The following is a 20,922-nucleotide window of genomic DNA, read 5'->3' as shown; positions in this document are numbered from 1 at the left end:
CTTTTTTTTTTTTAATCAATGAGGAGCCTCTTTGGAGTTAATATTCTGAATAGGTTAGTCAATAAATAAATATACATTAAACACAGTGCTGGGCACAGACCATACCTCAGTGAACAGAGAAGACCAGGGTCTTGCAGTATGGAGTGTACACAGTTAAGAAGAAAACAAGTCAACCAATAAAAGACCAGGACATCATATCTATGTTATGATAAACCTTGTGAAAGATACAACTAGTGTGATGAGAGAGTAACTTGAAGTATGTGGAGCTTCGTTAGCTCACACCAGTGAGGCGTAAGATGAGGTAGAAAAGGATGATGAACATGTGAAGAACAGAGGGAAGAGCCTTCCGGGTAGAGGGAGCAGCAGGTGCAAAGGCCCTGGGGGAGGAAAGAGATCAGCAGGTGTGGGAAACAAAAGGAAGCCCAGGGCAGTACCAGAGAGTGATGAGCTGGGCAGGAGACAGAAGGGGTAAATGTGGGAAAGTTGTCCAAGGAGATATTGATTGGGGTGGGCATTCTTCGAGCACAACTTGGTCAGATGAAGAAAGCAGAGTGATTGGCACAAAGCAAAGACTCTTCCCTCTGTAGGGGGACCTCCTTTATGACAGCAGTGCCTTCTTTGTTTCAATAAGGACAATCGAGTAGAGCCTCTTGGGCTTCACAGCCAGTAATAGGAGCTTTAAATCTTTAACATCAGAAGCCTTGATGCTGACAACATAGGGCAGTGAGCCCTGAGCCACATTTGTATGGAGAAAATGAACCCCCCAATAAATTACTCTCTTTAAAAGAATTGACTTTTTCTTTACTGGAGAGTATAAACAGATTAACAGGTTCAAATTCACATTTTTGGTTGCTGTGGGAGGTAGCAGCTTGCAGCTTCCCTTCCCCACTTGGCGACATGACAAGTTGACTGCACATCTAGGTGACATTAAAGTCTTTGAAAGCCATAGGCAATCACTGGGACCCATTCATCCCAACATTAACACAGATCAGATCAATTGCATTTCCTACAGGTAATATCTTTGAGGCAGGCTGATTGGCTCTAAGAAGGATTCTGTTAGGTAACATGATTATATTTTTCTTGGTGATAGTCTCCCAGGGAAAACTCTTTGTCTCTCACTTCTGGTGAATGGTGGGGTCTTTAGGACACACATCAGTCTTCTAAAAACATAGGTAAGAGGAAATGAGCTGAGAAATCAAGCATCTCTCGTCATCTGTTAGTTGGGTGTTAAGGCATGAAGAGAAAATTGAGGAAAAATGATCTGGCTTGATATGTCGGGGGAAATGGCCACACTGTCGATTAATCCCCCAAACTGTCAGATTGTCGGTGAGAAGAGAGGAAATGTATTTCTAAGCATTTATGCGAGACGTGCTTTAGATGCTTTATTTTATTTAATCTCCCCGACTATCCTGCAAAGTAAGCATCAGCCTTCTCAGTTTGCAAGTGAGCAAACTGAGGCTCATTAGTGAAGACACTCATGTGTGTCTTCTTGGTTGTTAGGAGCAGACCTGGGACCTGGTGGCAGTGCTGTCGACCTGCATGGCCGCGATCCTATCTACTGGGCATGCTGGGAAACTGGAGCTGGAGAACTAGATTCCTTATTGGAGTCATTTCCCCACATTGACTTTTATGGGCCACCTTTACTTTCGGGTGATTGGTGGGAGCAGGGAAAGAATGCATCGAGTGCCATTTCTCAGATGTTTGTGTAGTCAAGTGACACCCCCCTTCACATGTACACAAGGGCTGTGATTGGAACCAATGAAAGTTGCCAATTACAAGCTGGTCTGTGTTTTCATAATCTCTCTGAGAAATTCATCTGTCGCATTTGCTACATGTCTTCTCATCCCTTGTCCTTAGGGCTTAATTGCATGTCTTATACATAGTAGGTACTCAGTGGTGGCTTGTTGGTTAAAAATGTATTAATGATGGCTGTATCTAGAAATAAACCTGGCATTAGGAGACATGGGGAGATAATCAACTCATTAACTGGCTGAGGTTCTCCATGAGGCCAAAGAATATCACCGTGTGCCTGTGACCCTGGATCTTAAGCCAAGGGTGTTCATAACTCCTATCCAGACTCTCCTAGGAATCCTGACCAGGGGAAGGAAGACCCTGTGATAGAGGAAGGGAGGGAGCAGAGGGAAGAGGTAGAGAAGGAGCATCAATGCGTGGCCCATGGTGGCCAGGAAAAAAGAGAGAGTTGGCTCTTGCCACAGATGTTTTTTAATGTTTTTTAATGAGCCACAGATAGGTACCAAGGAGGTCATATTTGGATATGTCATTGGTTTAATGTAATTAGGACACATTTCTATCATGTTTATGGCATTTTGCAACCTGTTTCCATTCCTCAAAGTCACATTGTCAAATCTACCCCTGTTCATGGGCATAGATAGACTTCAATGGTACTTGATGTGTGTGTATATCTAATTATATATGTAGTATATACTCACTGCAGTTAATTTGTGGGGGAAAAACCTAAAAATAGGAAAAAGAGAAAAAGTCATTTCTCACCATTCAAAAATAGCTGTGCTTCATATTTCATTGTTTTTCCATCCAGATATTTCATAAGCTCATCTGTTTTTATATAGCTAGGACTATTCTGTATGTAACACTGTGTAACCTACTTTTTTTCCCCTGTGATATGGAAATGGAAGTATTTTCCTGTTGTGATGTTGGATTTCCATAAACATCAATGTAGTGCTTAGGTAACCATCTGATGTGTGGGTGTGCCAGCCATGGAATATCCAGAGCACATATCTCATGACATGCATGACTCGGGGAGTTGAGCTAAACCAAATGCCCCAGCACAAGGTGGACCAGATGTATTGCCCAGAGAAGTCTTGATCTTCCTCCATGAGTCATCTAAGTAGTAGCTGTTAATTGGGAAGACCCTGTTTCTTTCCTTTTTAAAGGCATTTCTGATTTTTATACATCCTTTGAATAGGACTTGGCCAGGTAAATAAAGTGAGGTGGCTGGCACAAAGCAAAGTATGCCACCTTGGTAGGTGATTATGGCTTTTAAGACTGCAGTACCTTCTGTATTTTAATAGGGATTTTTCCTGAAAAAAGGGCATTGCTATTTCATAGTGTCACCTTGTATACTTCCTGCCATATAGGGAGGGTGGGAAAGTGTTAGGAATGAGCCCTCACTTGACAGATGACTCCATCAAGACACATTAAGTCCATGGAGTCAGGCACCAGGTGGATCCTGGGTCTTCTGATTCTCAGCCACATTTTCCTCAGGAAGGAAAGTGCCTTCCCTAAGTAAGGCACCTTTATTTCTTCTCTTTGGTTGCAAACCTCTATTTGCGGTGATAGGATAAAGCAAAACCCTCCTTCAGTGGAGAATTTCATGTCTTCTGTCCCTTTTCCATTTTCCCGTAAGCTTTTTAATTCTGCTGAGATCATGTGCCTGAACTCTGGCCTAAAGATGCTGTAGGTGTCATAAACTTAAGAATAAGAGGTGGCAACTCTCAATGGTACAATGGCGGAAACATTATTAACTAAGAGAAATACCTTGGAGGTTATTTCAAAAATGGTTAGGAAGCATGGTACACGGTAAAAATAATAATAACTTGGTAAAAGTTATCCGTTGTCATGGCTGCTGTCACAATTAAGAACACTTTCTACTTTGCCGACATAAACTACTGCATGTCCTTGAAAAAGCCACCTCCTCATGTTGAGCCTCAGCTTCCCGCACAGAAAACAGTGGAAGTGTGTTTGGTAATGACTGTGAACAACTCTTGCGGTGCTAATACTCTACGATCTCGGGGGTTTTTTCTACAGCAATTCAACCAATGAGGGAATGAACATTAAAAAATGCTGCAAAGGTTTCTGCATCGATATCCTGAAGAAGCTTTCCCGCACCGTGAAGTTCACCTACGACCTTTATCTGGTGACTAACGGGAAGCATGGCAAGAAAGTCAACAACGTGTGGAACGGGATGATCGGCGAAGTAAGTGGCCTTCTTCCTGCGGGCTCCCATCCGGCCTCTGCACCTGCGATGCTTGGGAGTGGTGGGAAGGAAAAATTAAATCCCTGTCCTCCTTTGCCTCGCATACAGGTGGTCTACCACCGGGCGGTCATGGCCGTTGGCTCCCTCACCATCAATGAGGAGCGCTCTGAAGTGGTGGATTTCTCTGTGCCCTTCGTGGAGACAGGGATCAGTGTCATGGTTTCAAGAAGCAATGGCACTGTCTCACCTTCTGCTTTTCTAGGTATGTGAATGTCATGGTCACTACTGTTTTCCTAATAGGGAACTGTAGCAATTGTAGCTATTTGTCTTTGCTCAAAGGATGGAACCAGGTAGGACCTTGGTCAGTTCCATGTAGCGCCGTCAGGACACTCCAGAGTGAGTCCTATTTGAATCATTTCATTTCAATCCTCCCCCCACCCCTGCCCCAGCCGTTAACATCTTTCATTTCTCTCTGACTCGGAATTATCTGTTGAAAACACAATCACATATTCAGATACTGGTCTTGATTGTGTAGAATGTAGATCAGTGGATATATGTCTCAGAGCCTTGAAAACGTTAAAAAATAAATAAACCTGTTTGTCCACAGTTCATTTAAATCAGCCCATAAGCCTTTATCCGGTATCCTCGTTCCCATCCTCCATCCCTCGCTGGCATGACAGCCGATTATTTACTGGATGTGAGGGTGAAATGATGATGACCACGCAGTGATTTATACCAACACTCCGATAAACAAAATACAAGTAGTCTGAAGAGCATACACTGATTGAAAATTAATGGAATCATATTTTAAATGTGACTATCCTTCAAGCTGTCTGGTTTGTAAGGGATGAAATTCCTTACTCTTCAACTATTTCATAAATTTATGTTTTGATATAAAAGATTTCTTTTTTAATTATTTTTATTGGATTTCAATTTGCCAACATATAGCATATCACCCAGTGCTCATCCCGTCTAGTGTCCCCCTCAGTGCCCATCACCCAGTCACCCCAACCCTCCACCCACCTCCCCTTCCACTACCCCTTGTTCGTTTCCCAGAGTTAGGAGTCTCTCATGTTGTGTCTCCCACTCTGATATTTCCCACTCATTTTCTTTCCTTTCCCCTTTATTCCCTGTCACTATTTTTTATACTCCCCAAATGAATGAGACCACATAATGTTTGTCCTTCTCCGATTGACTTATTTCACTCAGCATAATACCCTCCAGTTCCATCCACGTTGAAGCAAATGGTGGGTATTTGTCCTTTCTAATGGCTGAGGAATATTCCATTGTGTACATAAACCACATCTCCTTTATCCATTCGTCTTTCAATGGACACCGAGGCTCCTTCCACAGTTTGGCTATTGTGGACATTGCTGCTAGAAACATTGGGGTGTGGGTGCCCTGCTGTTTCACTGCATCTGTATCTTTGGGGTAAATCTCCAGCAGTGCAATTGCTGGGTCATAGAGCAGGATTTCTTTCTTTCTTTCTTTCTTTCTTTCTTTCTTTCTTTCTTTCTTTCTTTCTTTCTTTTTCTTTCTTTCTTTCAAGGTAGAGCTCGACTTTCATCTTTTTCTTTTTTTTTAATTTTTAAAAAAATTTTTATTTATTTATTCATGAGAGTCATAGGGAGAAAGAGACACAGGCAGAGGGAGAAGCAGGCTCCCTGAGGGGAGCCCAATGTGGGACTTAATTCTGGGACTCTGGGATCACATCCTGAGCCAAAGGCAGACGCTAAACCGTGGAGCCACCCAGGTGTCCCTCTGTCCCTCATCTTGTTTTCTTTAGCGCTGTGTGTATATATGCCTGATGCGGCCTGGTCAGAGAGGCAGAAACTGCATGGGACAAAGGCAAGCATTACTTATTTTTTCTTTAAAGAAAAGTATTGTGTGGGATGTTTGGTTATCATTAACAGTTTTTGACAGTGACTACCTTGAAGATTGTAGGATTCAAATTTCATTCTCCTTAGCACCCCCGTCATCCGTGGGTTTGTCCCAGATTTGGGAAGGCTAAGGCAAACACTGACCCCAAAAGAAAATTGCATGATACAGGGGAGCCACATCAAAGTCAGTAAATTTCTTGCATTTTTCCAGACCCACACAGAAGAACCTTTGTCTATTAGAGAGCTAGCACTTTATGGACACACGCTTCAAGCCCACAGTCTTGTTCTCCTACCATCTTCTTTGGTATGTCACGATGGCTTCCAGGGAAGCTGTCTGTGCTTCATTCATTCTCTTCAGTGAAACGTTGACTAACAGGATTTTGGATACTGCCTCACTCACGGAGACGTACGGATTTGCTATTTCCATTTTTGATAATCCATTTAAGCCGTTGAAATCCTTACCGCTCTCCATGGATTTGATTTTGCACTCCCCGCTTCCATTCTCGTCACCTTTATTGGAATAATGTGGACCTTGACAGATACACACCTCATTATGTTCCCTTTGTGTCTTGTTCTGATATGGATAAGGGACCCCTCTCTCAGTAAAAGAGCCTCACGGCACCATGAAAAATGCAGCTGATAGAGACAACATGTGCAGATTCTTAACAATGATTGGGTGGACCCTCGTGCATGAGCCACTCTCCTTATCGTGGTGTCCCACTCCCTAGCAGGCCCTTTAACAGGGCTCTTTGGCCCTGGAGGTTAAAAAAAGTTTAGAGGAAGTGAGTTCATGGAAAGAATGGAAAGAGTTCAGTTTCACTCCTTCCTTCCTTCCTTTCCTCATATCTTTTTTTTTTTTTTTTTTTTTTTTTTTTTTGAGAGAGAGAGAGCAAGTAGCAGGAGGGACAAGGGAGAAGGAGAATCCCAAGCAGGCTCTATGCCCAGCATGGAGCCCATTTTGGGACTCCATCTTGACTCTGAGATCATGACCTGAGCCAAAATCAAGAGTCAGACGCTCAACCGACTGAACCATTCAGGCGCCCCCAGAGATCTGTTTCTTTTCACAAGTTGTTGACATATCTCCATAGTGAACTAGAGTGAACGTTTTTTCCAATTCAATCAGAGTGAAAAAAAATATACCATCAACTGCCTTGGCTCATTAAAAAAAAAACGGGGGGGGTCGCTAATATAAAATCTGGCCTCAGCCCAGTTTCCCCTAGATTTTTGTCTTACCTGCATTAGTACAGCATTTCCATAACAAATCAGGTATTTTTACTAAGTTAAGCCAAGCCTCCTTTCTTCCTTATTCTTCCTACTGTATCTTTAAAAAGAAAATAAAATACATCGTAGCCAGAGGAAACTATTTTCAAAGCTGTTTTGACACAGTAGGCTTAATATTTTTTCTAGTCACTAAATTACATCCCTATTCGATTGTGCACCCCCTTATTTATGGTCATTATCTGCAGGTTTTGAAAGTCATAATGAACCATGCTAAGCTACATTTTTCCATTCACTGGCTCAGTCATCTGGAAGAACCCAAACATTCAAAATCTGATTGCATTGCTCGTCATTATTTCCTATCCTCTCTCCGCAAACTCCATTAACTCACATTGGAAACACTTGCAGGTAATGCCTCTGAGCGTTTGTGTAAAAATGTAACCAGCAGCTCTTCAAGGACAGAGGCAGCATCTCTTGCAATATTTCCATTCAGTTACTTCCGAAAGGCTTTCCAAGCAGGTTGGATTGTTTGATCCAAAGAAATGCCAACCCGGAGTATCCTAGATTGAAGTCCCTTTGTGGATGAATGTTGTATTTGCTTTTAAACCAGTAGAGGGGGGAATCCCTGGATGGCTCAGCAGTTTAGCACCTGCCTTCGGCCCAGGGCGTGATCCTGGCATCCCGGGATGGAGTCCCACATGGGGCTCCCTGCAAGGAGCCTGCTTCTCCCTCTGCCTGTGTCTCTGCCTCTCTCTGTGTGTCTCTCATGAATAAATAAATAAAATATTTTAAAAAATAAACCAGTAGAGGATGTAATCCATATCTACCCAAGATATTTCTGGGGTACTCCTTAGACACTATAGATGGTGCTGCACCATTATTCCAGCGCTTTTCTCCATGGTAGTGGTGGTGGTGATGGTAGTAGAGAGAATAGCAATCCTTCAGGGCACTCCTGGGTACCTACCTTACTGAAACCAGGACAGTGCAGCAGAATCCTTTTATCCCCATGCCATGCTCACAACTCAAGGGACAGAAGTCACTGCTAAATGGGAAAATGTCTGGGCAATCAGTTGCTTTATCAGGCTCCCACCCAATTTTTGGAACAGTCAGTGTCCCCATGAGGATGCATCAACTGCCAAATGAAGTCCACTGCAGGTTTACAGATTCTGACGTGTGAATGAAGAATTCAGGAGGGATGCCCCCTAATAGTTTTCATAATGTTACCACAGCCTGCAGAGAAAAGAAGTTACCGGATTACTTAATGTTAATAATGTTTTAAACCAAGATGCCTTTTTCAGGATCCTACACAGCACACCACCACCATCGGGTCTGGCTTTAACCATAGAATCAGATAACTATTCCGTTTAATTTATCATGTGTACAGTGTGCAACACACACCACCACACGCTTTCCGTGTGCATGCTCATTTGCCCCTCATGGTGATGTGGTAAGACACACCAGGCCTTTAACATACCCTACTTGGAGAATTACCTTACCATTTATTCCTATCTTGAATATTCAGTATTTTTAATCCCCTAATTATTCCTTTAGTTCTCCTTTTTGGATACAACTCATTACCAAATTGCAGTGATTTCAGGGATGTAATATTGTTATTACCCAAGGTAATTTTAACTAAAATATAGTTGCAATCTCATTGATTTCTTCAAATTCATCTTGTGTTATTCAAACTGAGTAGGCTGTGTTGTTACGGGTTCCTTTTTAACATATTCGCACTTTTGAAACTGCATTGCAAAGCGTTCCTTCCAGTTTCTAAATTATCCCGTGTAGTTAAAGCTTCGGACATATTAGTTTCTTGTGATGTAGTAAGCTCATTAAATTGGAATTTATGATGACCTCTAGCTGTGTTAGGTAGTCACAGACTTTAATCATAAGGTGGCTTGCTACCAGTCTAGTTCTTTATGATTATTACCACCTCCATCAGAAAAACAATTTAAAAATAATAAAATGTCTACTATTCAAAAGGTGTTATTGGGCTTCTTATATTTTACCTTCAGAAAATGTTTGCTTATGATGAAAAGGATTATAAGTTTATTGGTATCCAAGGGCAGTTTCTTCCCAATGATGCATTCAGGTGGAGATATATTCATTTTTCAAAATTTTAGCCTCTGTCAATTTTCTAGCAAATCTGTGTCACATACGGATACAGTGACTCCATTCAGCTCATTTTTCATATCCTCAATTGGACTGAATATAAATGTTAATTTATTTTACATAAAATCTCTTAACTTTCTAGAGTGTTCTAAGATTTAGAACCCTGTGATTTGGCCTGCCCTTCTGAGACATCTGAATGAACATGAGCTGACGTAAACTCCTTGGGGGAGAAATAACCATTTATCCATCTATAATTCCAGTTGCCTATACTCTTGAAACAATGCTTTCTCATTGAATTACCATAACCATAATCTCCTCAAATGACTTTTCAAATACATTGAAGGCCATGACCAACATCAACAAGATTTTAAACTTGTAGAGATCTCATTGGTCCAGAGCTGATGGCAGGATGGGGAGTGTGGTGGTTATGGTGGCAGATGATGACCTTCTGATATTGCTGTCAACCCCTTGATTTTATGAGCCTTTTCTAACAGGCTGTAATGCTCTCTTTCCTTCTGGAATTTCCTGCACCTCATCCCTCTGGCATGTAAGGATAAAAATGAAAATAAGAATTAAACCCTTGCTGATCTGCAGAAGCCTTAGGACTGACCATTAGGATCTAATCTTGCTTTCCCCGGAGTGTTGGTCCCCTGGATGATGCTATGATCACATAGGACCCGATGGCTTCTTTATTTGCATTCTTTCTCCCATTTTGTTTTTACTATCCTTGGCCCGATTTGGAAAATGTCATACAGTCTTCTCTATTTTTATCCTACTATATATACAGCCTTATAAAATACCTCAGATATTTTGTGGAGTGAAGGATGGTGCAGATGTATGAATCCACAATAACTAGCTTCTTTTGAATGATGGGAGGCACGTGAGGGAGGGTTTCTCAGGGAGCCTGCAAGTGGACCTCTGGGCTTCCTGCCAGCCCTGCTTGTGAGGATGCGCCAACTGACCATGTCCCACGCCTTTGGCCTGTTCGCCCGCAGAACCGTTCAGCGCCTCCGTCTGGGTGATGATGTTTGTGATGCTGCTCATTGTGTCCGCCATCGCTGTTTTTGTCTTCGAGTACTTCAGTCCTGTTGGATACAACAGAAACTTAGCCAAAGGGAAAGGTGAGACCCCCCTCTCATAAATATGACCCAAAGTTGATGCTGTTTATGTCCCACAAAGGTTTCTGATTCAGAACACATTGCCCTGAATTGTCTTGCTATCCCATGATATGAACGGAGCTGGGTCACCAGTATGACTCATAATTCCATACAATTGTGGATTGCTTGCTCCAACTGAAAAGGGGATCAAACGAAATGAAACATTTTCATCCTGTTATCATGTGGAACCTGTACTTGTTAGGTGGAAACTACTGACAATTTGTCGAGAGAGCAGATTTGAAGAAGTTTTTCTGGCAATTAACTTTTAAAATCTGTGTCAAAAGAAATGTTAAGATTGCAGTGAATCTCACCTTCAGTCTACGCAGAGAAAATGGCTTTTATAGAACCTAGCTTAAGAACATTCTCCAGACTACTGAATCACGCTTGCATTCATTTGATGATAAAAATAATTATAAAGTGGTACTTTCCCCCAAAGAATTACATTTTCCTCTTGGCAGTGCCTGACCTTAGTGCATTATACTTGATAAAACTGCCATCAGGAGATAGTAAATTGCATTGGGTGACAGTCATTGGCTATAGCTTATTAAGAGGCTCCTATGCAAAACTAATATTCATGTTATAGACATAAACACATTACATCACTCTGAGTGAATGTTCCTCCGTGCACAACAAGTCCTAGGTGGATGGCTCCAAAGGCTGCTGCCAGGACCAAATCTCTTTCCCAAAACATGACTTAAGTTGGTGGAAGACAGCAGGCCTTTCATAACAGTCATGCAAAATCAAGGCACTTGAATTTGCCACGTACTGTTTTCACTTGGAAGATTCAGAATTGGAAACAGCCAGCAGGTCATGGGAATCTGTTAGGAACTTAGTTTTAAAGAAAGCCTCCCACTTCTTCACCATTGAAAAGTGGTGGTTACTACGTAAACCATCTCCCATCAACCAAACACAGTGAAAATGCCGTAAATAATCATTTTGTGCTTAAATGGGAGAATTTTCAGCCTCCACTAAGAGGGTCATGTAACCAACCTATAAGGAGCTCCCAAGAGTGGGACCTGAGATGGTATTCTGTGAGTGACCATACCTCAGTGTTCACATTTATGGAGTTTTTGCTGTTTGTGAATTCATGCATTTCTTTAATGAGTATTTACTGAGTGAGTACAATGGGCCAGGCACTGTGCTAGTGCAGGGGGACAACATGGTAGGTTGGATAGAGACTTGCTGACCCCCAGAGAGCTGAAGATTTAGTTGTGAAGACCACATGTGAACACATATATCGATAATCACAGATGGTAATAAATCTCAAGGAAAAGGGGAATAGAAACCAAAGTGAAGTGATGAGGGAGGGGGCCATTACTTTAGATGAGATGACCAATCAGGGAAGAACTTTTGGAAGACATGACATTTGAGCTGAGATCTAAAGGTGAGACGTCAAGTGAAAAACAGAAGGAAAAGCATTTCACACAGAGGGAACAGCAAATGCAAAGTCCTTGTCAGGGAATCAATCTTGATGGAACAGAAAAGATGTCAATAAGTAAGGTGGGCAGTGATACAAGATGAAGGGAAGAGGTGGGACGAAACATATACAGTGTGGGAAGGTCACGTCAGCAGGGCTGCTCTGTCAGGACAACAGGATGGGCAAGTAGCAGTGGACAGAGCGAGTTAGTTAGGTGTTAGTTTTCTATTAGGAGGGTGTCAGTTTTCTGAGAGAAAGGATTACGGTGGTTTGGAATTGGCTGGAGATAAGTAGATAAATCAGGGATATATCTTGGGAGACGAAAAGAAAAATGATCCAGAGGCTATCACATGCAGTCATTCCTCCTTTGGCTGAAGCGCACACTTCAAAGACTATCATAAAGCAAGGAATCTAGCACACCAACTCCCCGGCCCAACCATTACCTCAAGGCTTTTTGTTTCCTGCTCATCTGCTTGTGGAAGCTCTCCAGAAATGATAGTGACTTGTCTGTTGGTGTAATATGGCTTTCTTTTACATTTCACTGCACTTTATGGGGAAGATTTTTATGTACGGCTCAATGATAGGATCCATGAATCGGGAATTCCCAAAAGTCTTGGACAGAACCCCTGCAAGTGCCTATTTCTGATTCCCAAACAGCTGTCACTTCTGATCAACATGTGTCCCTAATAAAACTAAATAGTTCATGCAGTTAACTGGATTGACTCTAATTATTTTTTTTTTCCTAAGAGTTCTTGGCATCTTGGGAATAAGCCCAGAAGATTATAAAACTAGGCAAGGAGAGACAGAAGAGTTTGAGATTGAGCATAACAGAATTAATTGCCTTCCCTTTAATGTGCTGTACGGGGATATTATAAATATTGCTGTAGCCAGAGTTTGGCCTCCAACATGTAGAAAGCTTGCTTTTCCCAGGCTCCCTGCTCAGAACTTCATACCTTCCATCAGTGATTCACTTCTACTGTTTTATTTATTGTCTGCTCTGCTTGCATTGCCAGCTGAAGTCTGAGTAGATCATTTATTCATATCTTCATTTACTTAGATGACATAAAAATTAACCTTCTGTTAAAGGAAGACCTCTTTCCCATGAAATGAGGGCATAAATTGATTTTTTTTCCCCTTGTGCAAAACAGACGCAAAAGCCCTAACGTGTGCGTTTTGCAGAGCGCATACTCCCCACCCCAATAAACGGTGCCATGTTGTCCTGCCTCTTAAGAGGCTACAAGGAACATTTAAGAATCTTAAAAGGGACCCATGGCTGTTGCAAGGATACACAGAAGGAGAAAAAGTGCTGTGATAGCAGAGCTCATTTTCCATGACCTGCAATTAAATGTCTTCCATCTGCAATGTGATGGAAGAATTAAGCTCTGTTGTCCTGTCTTTTGATGTCTCCATTTGTGGAGGGTTTTAGTTTGGCTTCATTAATATATTGTGCACTCTTTATATCTGAGTTTGAACGAGAGCAATTGCTAGGGACTGTCGGATTAGAGGCCCACACATCAGTCCCACTATACAGTCTTTACCCGGCAGCGGCAGCGCAGCGGATGAGAACTGAAGCAGCCCCCCCCCCCCACACACACACACACATATTTTCATAAAGGCTTGTTACGTTTATTAAGGAGATTGGTTCCCCCAAATGGAATTGAATCCAAATTCAAAACCGGCCCTAATGCGACTTCTCATCCAGACCCACATTTTGCATGGCCATTTGTTCTTCCTTTCTTGCTTATTTTTTATGTCCCCTTCTTTTCAGAAACGTGGCAAAAATCCAGCCAGATAGAAATGTGGGAAGAATGCTTGTTTTTTAAAGACCAAGGGAGCAGTGGTGGCTCTGGTTCTGGGCAATGATGGGGGTATAAGCACGAGAGACAGTTCTGTGTTCTGGCAGCCGGCGGAGCTGCGGGAGGCTGCCAGGTAGCCCTTAGGAGAAAATGCTGAAAATGCCCTTTCTGTTATTTGCAGCACCCCACGGGCCTTCTTTTACGATTGGAAAAGCTATATGGCTTCTCTGGGGCCTGGTGTTCAATAACTCCGTGCCTGTCCAGAACCCCAAAGGGACCACCAGCAAGATCATGGTGTCCGTGTGGGCCTTCTTTGCCGTCATATTCCTGGCCAGCTACACAGCCAACCTAGCTGCTTTCATGATCCAGGAGGAATTTGTGGACCAAGTGACCGGCCTCAGTGACAAAAAGGTAAGGTCACCTTGCTTTCCTCGATGCCAAGGAGTAGATCTTAAATGCTCTCTCCTCAGCAGGGCACCACGCAGGTTCCTATCATCCAAACCCACCGACTCTAAAAACACAAAGCCAGAGGGGTTTTGGTTTTTCTCCTAACTTGAGTTGATACATTTCTAAGAATTTTAGAAACAGAACCTTAAGCTTGGCCCTCCAAGTTCTAAAAGATTCCAGATCCAATGTGGAAGCATAGTTTCCCCAAGTGGTCATTTCTCTTATTTATAGGATCATGAATGTGATGCTTACCAAGGCCCTGTGACTCATGTTAGAGCCCTGGCTGGAGCTCTCCCTACAAGAGAGCGTGTGATGTTGCAGAAGATCCATGAGCCTAGACAAGGAGAAAGGGCGAAGTGGGGTACTCTAGGCTGTAGCTACGTCCCCGTTCTCTGGCCTTGGTTGAGTCTCTAATAGACTCCATGCCTTGGATTTCTCACCTATGACATGAAAAAAGTTGTCTCTAAGGCCTACCCAGAGACAAAACTTGCAACTCCTCTTTACCCAGGTAGTAGCCAGGCAGCCCCACTACCTGCATTCCCGACTCACCTGAAATTTCCTCAGGGGACACAGAAGGAGCAGAGAGGCTTTTCATTTGCCACCAGCTCCATTGATTCACACACATCTCCAGCCCTCCCCCATTGGGCTGCGCATCCCCTATCAATAAGATGGCAGGAATCACACCTGCTGTCTCCCTTCTCCGCTGGAGTGTCGCGAGGGGTGCAGGATGTGAGTGGCTATTCAGAAAGCTACACGGAGGAAGAAAGGATGTAAACTGGGTGCATCCTCCCATTGAAATTTTAGGTTCAGGAAACAAATCCTGACTTGCTAAGCTCAGCAGTGTGGGGATTGCCGCACGGCAAAGATTGTCCGTCTCGTGCGTTTGGCTAATCGTCTCTCTTTATAAAATCTCACCAGCATGTCTTGCTGACATAAGTCTACGTATATTCTTTTGGCATTCATCAACAAACTGCTGAATAGAAAATCAACCATGAAAAGCCCTAACAGCTTATCTGTGACATATGCTGGGCTTGAAAGGGGTACAGAGAAGGCCTGTCATCAGAGAGATGATGAGGGGCGGGGGCTAGTGGTTGGCCTCTCTCTGTCGACTTCCCATTGCAGCCTAAGTAAATGCCACTCTGCTTCCCATGGTCACAGAGCCCTGAATTATCAGTTCTCTCCCTCTTGCTCACAAGCTGCGTCCCCCACCACCATCATGTCCCTTCAGTAGCCCAAGCATCTTTCCACCACAGTGATCTTGCACTTGTTACATCATCTGCCTGGAATATTTTTTCCCCCATTATTCATGGCTGGCTTCTCCATGACTTTCAAGTCTTAGGGAAAAATATGACCTCTTGGGAGAGGTCCTCCTATCCACCGTGGCAAACTTCACAGCCTGAGCTCCTACTCCCGTGAAACTCCAATTCTAGTTGGAAGAAACAGACAATATGCAAGTAAACATAAATGGGGTAGAACATTCCAGGCAGGAGCAAGTGTTATAAAGGAGATAAGACTGATGAGGTTAAAGGTGGCCAGGGGAAGGGGCTGACAGGGGGCATGCTCAGGATAGAGTTATCTGGCACTTAGTAGGTGCTCAGGACACGCTTGTGTGCTGAGTGAGAAATGCGTGCCATGTAGGACACGGTAGGCACCCTATCTGGCTCTCCTGGCCTCCCCACTCCAGTTCTCTGTGCACATCCACTTTTGCTGACAGAGGCTTCTACCAGGGATCTTCCCAGGGTGCTTACCTTGGGGCCCTAGAACAGTGTACACCTGGATATTTGAGTACCCCCAACCCCTTACCTGTAACCACTCCCAGTGTGAGAGCACAAGACCCCAGCCTCACTGTTGCTTCCAGGTGGGGCAAACTCAGATTGGGGTTAACCCCCTGAGGCTCCCCGCAGGATCAGGTGGAGACTGAGACTTGGCCCCAAATCACGGCTTCGGCTGGCTTCCTCTCCTACCTCCACCCCCTTCCTGATTTCTCTGGGAGCCCTAACTTACTAAGTCATGTTCGCCCAACCCTTGGCTTAGGTTGGCTTCTAAAGCATGTGGCCACTGTGAGACAGCAGATCAAGTCAGGAAGGCTGTGTCCCTGTCCCCTCTGCCAGGTACTTACTGGCTGTGTGGTGCTCTTACGGTCACAGAACCTGGCCGTGCCTCCTCGTTCCTCCCTGTCCTTCTGGGAGAAGAGGTGGGAGCAGGCGTGAGAGGAGACAGCAATCGTGAATGTGCCTTGTAGCCTATGAAATCCCCCACAGCCACAAAGTGGGGGTCCATGATCCCCATCACCCTGCGGGAGCAAAAGTATAGTTCCTCAAAGAAGCAGCAGGAGCTCCAGCAGAAGCAGTGGGGACCATGTCCTCAGTGGAGGGCTTTTCAAGAAAGTAGTTGGCAACCTGTTTTGCTTCTTGTTGCTATTTTCCAAGGCAAGGGGGAAAAAAGAAATCCCTTGCTCCGTAGTTTTGAGTCTAAGGAACATGACCGCTTGTGGGAAAACTAATTAGAACCACTAATAGTTTGACCTTCTCTGAGTTGGAGACACCTAGGAACAGATACCACATCCTCACGGGACGCAGCTCAGCTTCCAAGCTCGGAGCATTAGTGGCAAGCAGATAGCTCTTTTAATTAAATGTTTGATACAATTAGGTAAACAGCAAAATTCTTGGAGTAAATAAGCTAAGTGCTCCCAGAAGATTAATAGCGATACACCAAGAAAGTCTGCAAAATGAAAAAAAAAATCTATATTGAATGAATTCATTTTAATACTGTACACAGTGGGCTTTTTTTTTTTGTTTTTGTTTTTGTTTTTCCCTTTCTTCATTTTTTTTTCTTTTTAATCATGATTACCTGTATAACAAATCAGGTTTATGATGCTTTTAAAGCATTTTGCAGTCTTAGTGCTTGCTGGGAAAAGCACCTTTGAAGCCCACGGTGAGCTCAGATGAGCCTGGGCTTCAATTATAAATAGATTCATGGGTAGATCTTCCCCTAGGAGTTACTAAAGGAAGGTTGAAATGTTGGTGTGGAAGCTTTCCAACGTGTCGGCGATCACTAGGGTAGACGAGCTCCAGCTCTGGGAGGCAGATTAATGTAGTGGGAAGAGCAATGTTGTATTCAGGGTCAGATGAACCTGCGTTCAGATCTTGACCTTGCCATAAAATGGTCATGTGGCCTTCAGTATGTCAGTATCCCCAAGGCTTCATTTCTTAATAAGAGTGGGGGCGGGTATTAATACCTTTTTGGCAAGGTTGATATGAGGCTTAAAATAATCCTCACACAGTGCCTGGCACAGGGTAGATAATCCTGTTATAAGTGCTTCTTCCTCCACCTCCTCTTGCTCCCCTCCTCCACTGCCCCTTCCCCACCTCTTCATCACCCCCCTCCTCCGCATTATCAGCCTCACTGTATGATGAGCTGTTCCTCACTTCTGGGGTCTAAAGTGTCACTGCACTCGTTGGCCTTGGTGACAATGGGATAATTGGGGAACTTCCATTGGTAGAGGAGCCCACGAGTGTGTCCCCACGGAGCTGTGCCATCTCTGAGCGCTGTGCTTCTACTGCCGAGGGGTCACTGGCTAAATAGAGGCCTCTGAGCCTCTCCTCCTTCCTCAGGGCCACGGTTGTTTGATGCTGACCTCCAGAAGCTTGCAGCAGTTCAACAGTGGGAGAAGGCTGTACTTGAAATACAGGGCTTTAGGGGCCAATGCCCCTTATTTATAGCCACAGAGAACAGATTTTTTTTATAAATTTATTTTTTATTGGTGTTCAATTTGCCAACATATAGAATAATACCCAGTGCTCATCCCGTCAAGTGCCCACCTCAGTGCCCAGCACCCAGGAGGACAGATATTTTTAATGAATGTATACTTAGGATGTGTAAGAGGAAGGCAGAAATGTCCTGGTCAATTGCCATGTTTTCCCTAAACATTTTCCCCATATTTTGCATCTCTACTTCCTCCAAACTGAAGGGCTTGCCATGTCTTATGCTCTTGGATGACTTTCAGACCTGTTCACATAGTGCATGGCAAAAAAAAAGTTGGAAAATAATCTCCTAGTCCTTTGTTTTCCAGTTAGAAGGAAACTGGCTCCATTGTTTGGCTAACATCACTTTGGGTGACAACAGGTGACAAGGTGATGTGTATCAAGCATATGGGATACCAGGTATTCTTTCAAGCACTGCATGCAAAAGCAATCCCCCATTTATGGATAGAGAAACTGAGGCTCGGAGAGGTTAAGTAGTTGCCCCAAATGACTCAGTTTCCAAGGGGCTGATGAGAAGCTGCAGTGTCTAAGCACAAGACCAGGTGAAGCCAGTTAACATGACGAGTGAGGGGAGCCTTGAAGGAGAGAGAAACCCCAGGGAGTTCTCCGGACCCCAGGCATCATGATGACATTGCTCTGTGGTCTTGCTGCCCGTGGCCACCTCTGCAGCACCCCTTCCTTTGCCAGAGCCCACCGTTGTTCCTCCCTGGTTGCACACGGAACTCTCTGGGAGAAAGTTGCACTAGAAAACATTCCTATAAACTGCATGGAATATGCCCTCAGTGGGAGGCCCCAGGATTTAAGAGATAAGCCATGCTTGCCCCTACCTATTTTCCACACTGTATGTCCTGGCTTTTTAGTGAGCCATGAAATTAATTTAAGGATCATGACTATTTAAAAAAATAAATAGACTGTAGCAGATGACATCAGAGTATATCACATGTGCTCTGTGAAAGAAAGAGTGCTCTGCAGTGGCATGCGTGTGCATGTGTGTGTGGACAGGGTGGACGTGAAGACATGTCCTGGTCCATGGGACAAGTACTGAGAGTCATGCTTCTAGAAGTCTGACAGTCTTTACCCCGGCAGGAAAGGTTCTTGGGTCTCAGTGCTGGGCTGAATTGTGTGTGGGGAGAGGGTATAGTCAAGGCCGGAGGAGTGTGGAGATTCATCATTGAGGCTAAATATCCATCTCTGTCACTGTGCAAACCAGAGGTAGAGGTGAAAGGAAATCTAAAGAGCTACGTGGCTCCTCTGCAGCAGATGGGGAGTGAAGTGGAAGGCATTTGGTCAAATGGGCCATCTTGCATGCCTCTGGAGATTAGAGAAGCTGCTGTAACACATAGATTTATGAACAACACCATTACCTCTGTCCCCAAAGCAGGTGGCTGCTGTGCCATCGAGCGGGGGCTGGTGCCACCTCCTCTTTTCGTGATGAGTTGAGGCACTGCCTGCCAGAGTGAGTGCAAAGAGCATCTTGCTGTTCATTTGCATGTGTACACACACGCACACACACATGCACACACATTCTTGCAGTGCAAGGCACCAGCAGGAGGATCTCATTTGGACAATGTATGGCCACTTCCCCCAAATGCAGTGGCAGCATGCCTAATTTAGGGGACACGATTTTCTTTTTTTCAAGATTTTATTTATTTATTCATGAGAGATCCTAAATAGGTCTGAGCCTTGATTTCTTCAACTGTAAAATGGAGCCTCTGAGATTAGCTACCTGACAGGTTCATCATGAGGATGGAATGATCTAGCAAGTGATCTAGCAAATCTGGCCCCAAGCAAGTCCTCAAAAAGTGCTACTCATTATTATCATTACTTTATACTTCCAGAATTTCATATTTCATGGAAAAAATGAAGCCCCTTTCTTTGGCCCACTCTGATAGTAAAAATAAAAGGTAATAATAATTTTTATGTTTGAGTGCTTACTCTGTTCCAGGCACTATTTTAATTACTTGAAAAAGTTTTAGCAGTTTTAGAACTTCCCATTGACCCTACAAAGGAAGTACTGGTATGTTTTCCACTGTAGAGACAGAAAATAAATGGAGGCAGTGTGAAGTGCCTTCTCTAAGATCCCACAGTTTATTAATGGTAGAATCTGACTTTTAACCTTTGAACCTAAGCTCACACTTGAACTTACTGCCCTGTGCTGACTCTAGATTTTAATTGTATGTCTGAGACTCAGACCTAGTACTCTTTTTTTCCCTTAAGGCTTTATTTATTTATTAGAGAGAGAGAACAAATGGGGTGAGGGGCAGAGGGAGAAGCAGACTCTCAACTGAGCAGGGAGCCTGATACAGGGCTCGATCCCAGGACCCAGGGATCATGACTTGAGCCAAAGGCAGATGCTTAACCAACTGAACCACCCAGGCACCTCAGTAGACCTAGAATTCTTGACTTTTAATCTGATTGAGTTTCTCCAAACACTGAAGTTGTGAACAAACCATGTCAGTCAATGAGGAAAGACAAGCAGAGTATGGACATCCAACTTTTTTGGAGGCTTGAGAGCTGTATAAGACATGGGCATCCTCAGGAAGCTAATGGTTGGTAAGAATTTCAGCTCAAGAAATGTTCATGGAGCCTGCCATTAAGCCTAGAATATATTAGGGCTCCCCCATAAGTATTGTATGCATGGAGAATGAGTGAATGGCAAACATACAGTCATTGTAGGGGAGGAAAGATAATTTTCCCTCTACTCTTTTAGGTTCTTGGGTTAATCTAGACAGATTGACAGGAGAGAAACAAACAAGTTTAATAATATGGATCCTTTCTGTAGACATGAGACATACCCAGGAAAACCAAGTAACTCCCTGAAATGGCCTAAGCCACCAGCTTAAACACCACCTCCAGCTAACCACAGAAGAGAATTGTTGGGAGCTGGGGTGGAGAGGCCAGGTTGTCAGGAAAAGCATAGTAAACTAGGGTGAGATTCATGAAGACTGAAGTTGGTGCCCTCAACAGTGATAAGAGTTTCTAGAGTTTTAGTCATATTCCTTTTCCAGGTGCTGAGAGGAAGATACCCCTATAAGTAGAGCTTTCCCTTCTCAGTATAAATGTCTCTTACGAAAGGGTTAACATCTGCTCTTCAGAGCTTCTCCTGTCTCTGCTGTTTCTTAAAAATAACCAGCCTAAGAGGATGCTTATGCCAAAGAGGCATATTTTGGGATGAC

The 20,922-nt window shown here is 43.7% G+C and overlaps 1 protein-coding gene across 2 annotated transcripts in view; it reads left to right on the top strand.

The window, feature by feature from the left end:
• Positions 1–20,922, top strand: part of GRIN2A (glutamate ionotropic receptor NMDA type subunit 2A) — a 415,475-nt gene that overhangs the window by 337,102 nt on the left and 57,451 nt on the right. For both annotated transcript variants that reach the window (XM_055340881.1, XM_055340882.1), the window contains 4 exons: positions 3,787–3,955; positions 4,064–4,217; positions 10,161–10,286; positions 13,717–13,946. In XM_055340881.1, the coding sequence (XP_055196856.1) occupies positions 3,787–3,955; positions 4,064–4,217; positions 10,161–10,286; positions 13,717–13,946 (679 nt within the window). The remainder of the gene's footprint in view (positions 1–3,786; positions 3,956–4,063; positions 4,218–10,160; positions 10,287–13,716; positions 13,947–20,922) is intronic.

This window comes from Nyctereutes procyonoides, unplaced genomic scaffold, assembly GCF_905146905.1.
Source record: "Nyctereutes procyonoides isolate TBG_1078 unplaced genomic scaffold, NYPRO_anot_genome, whole genome shotgun sequence".
In the NCBI taxonomy this organism is placed as follows: domain Eukaryota; kingdom Metazoa; phylum Chordata; class Mammalia; order Carnivora; family Canidae; genus Nyctereutes; species Nyctereutes procyonoides.
The sequence above is the reverse complement of the archived record's forward strand: the minus strand, read 5'-3'. Positions and strand labels throughout refer to the sequence as shown.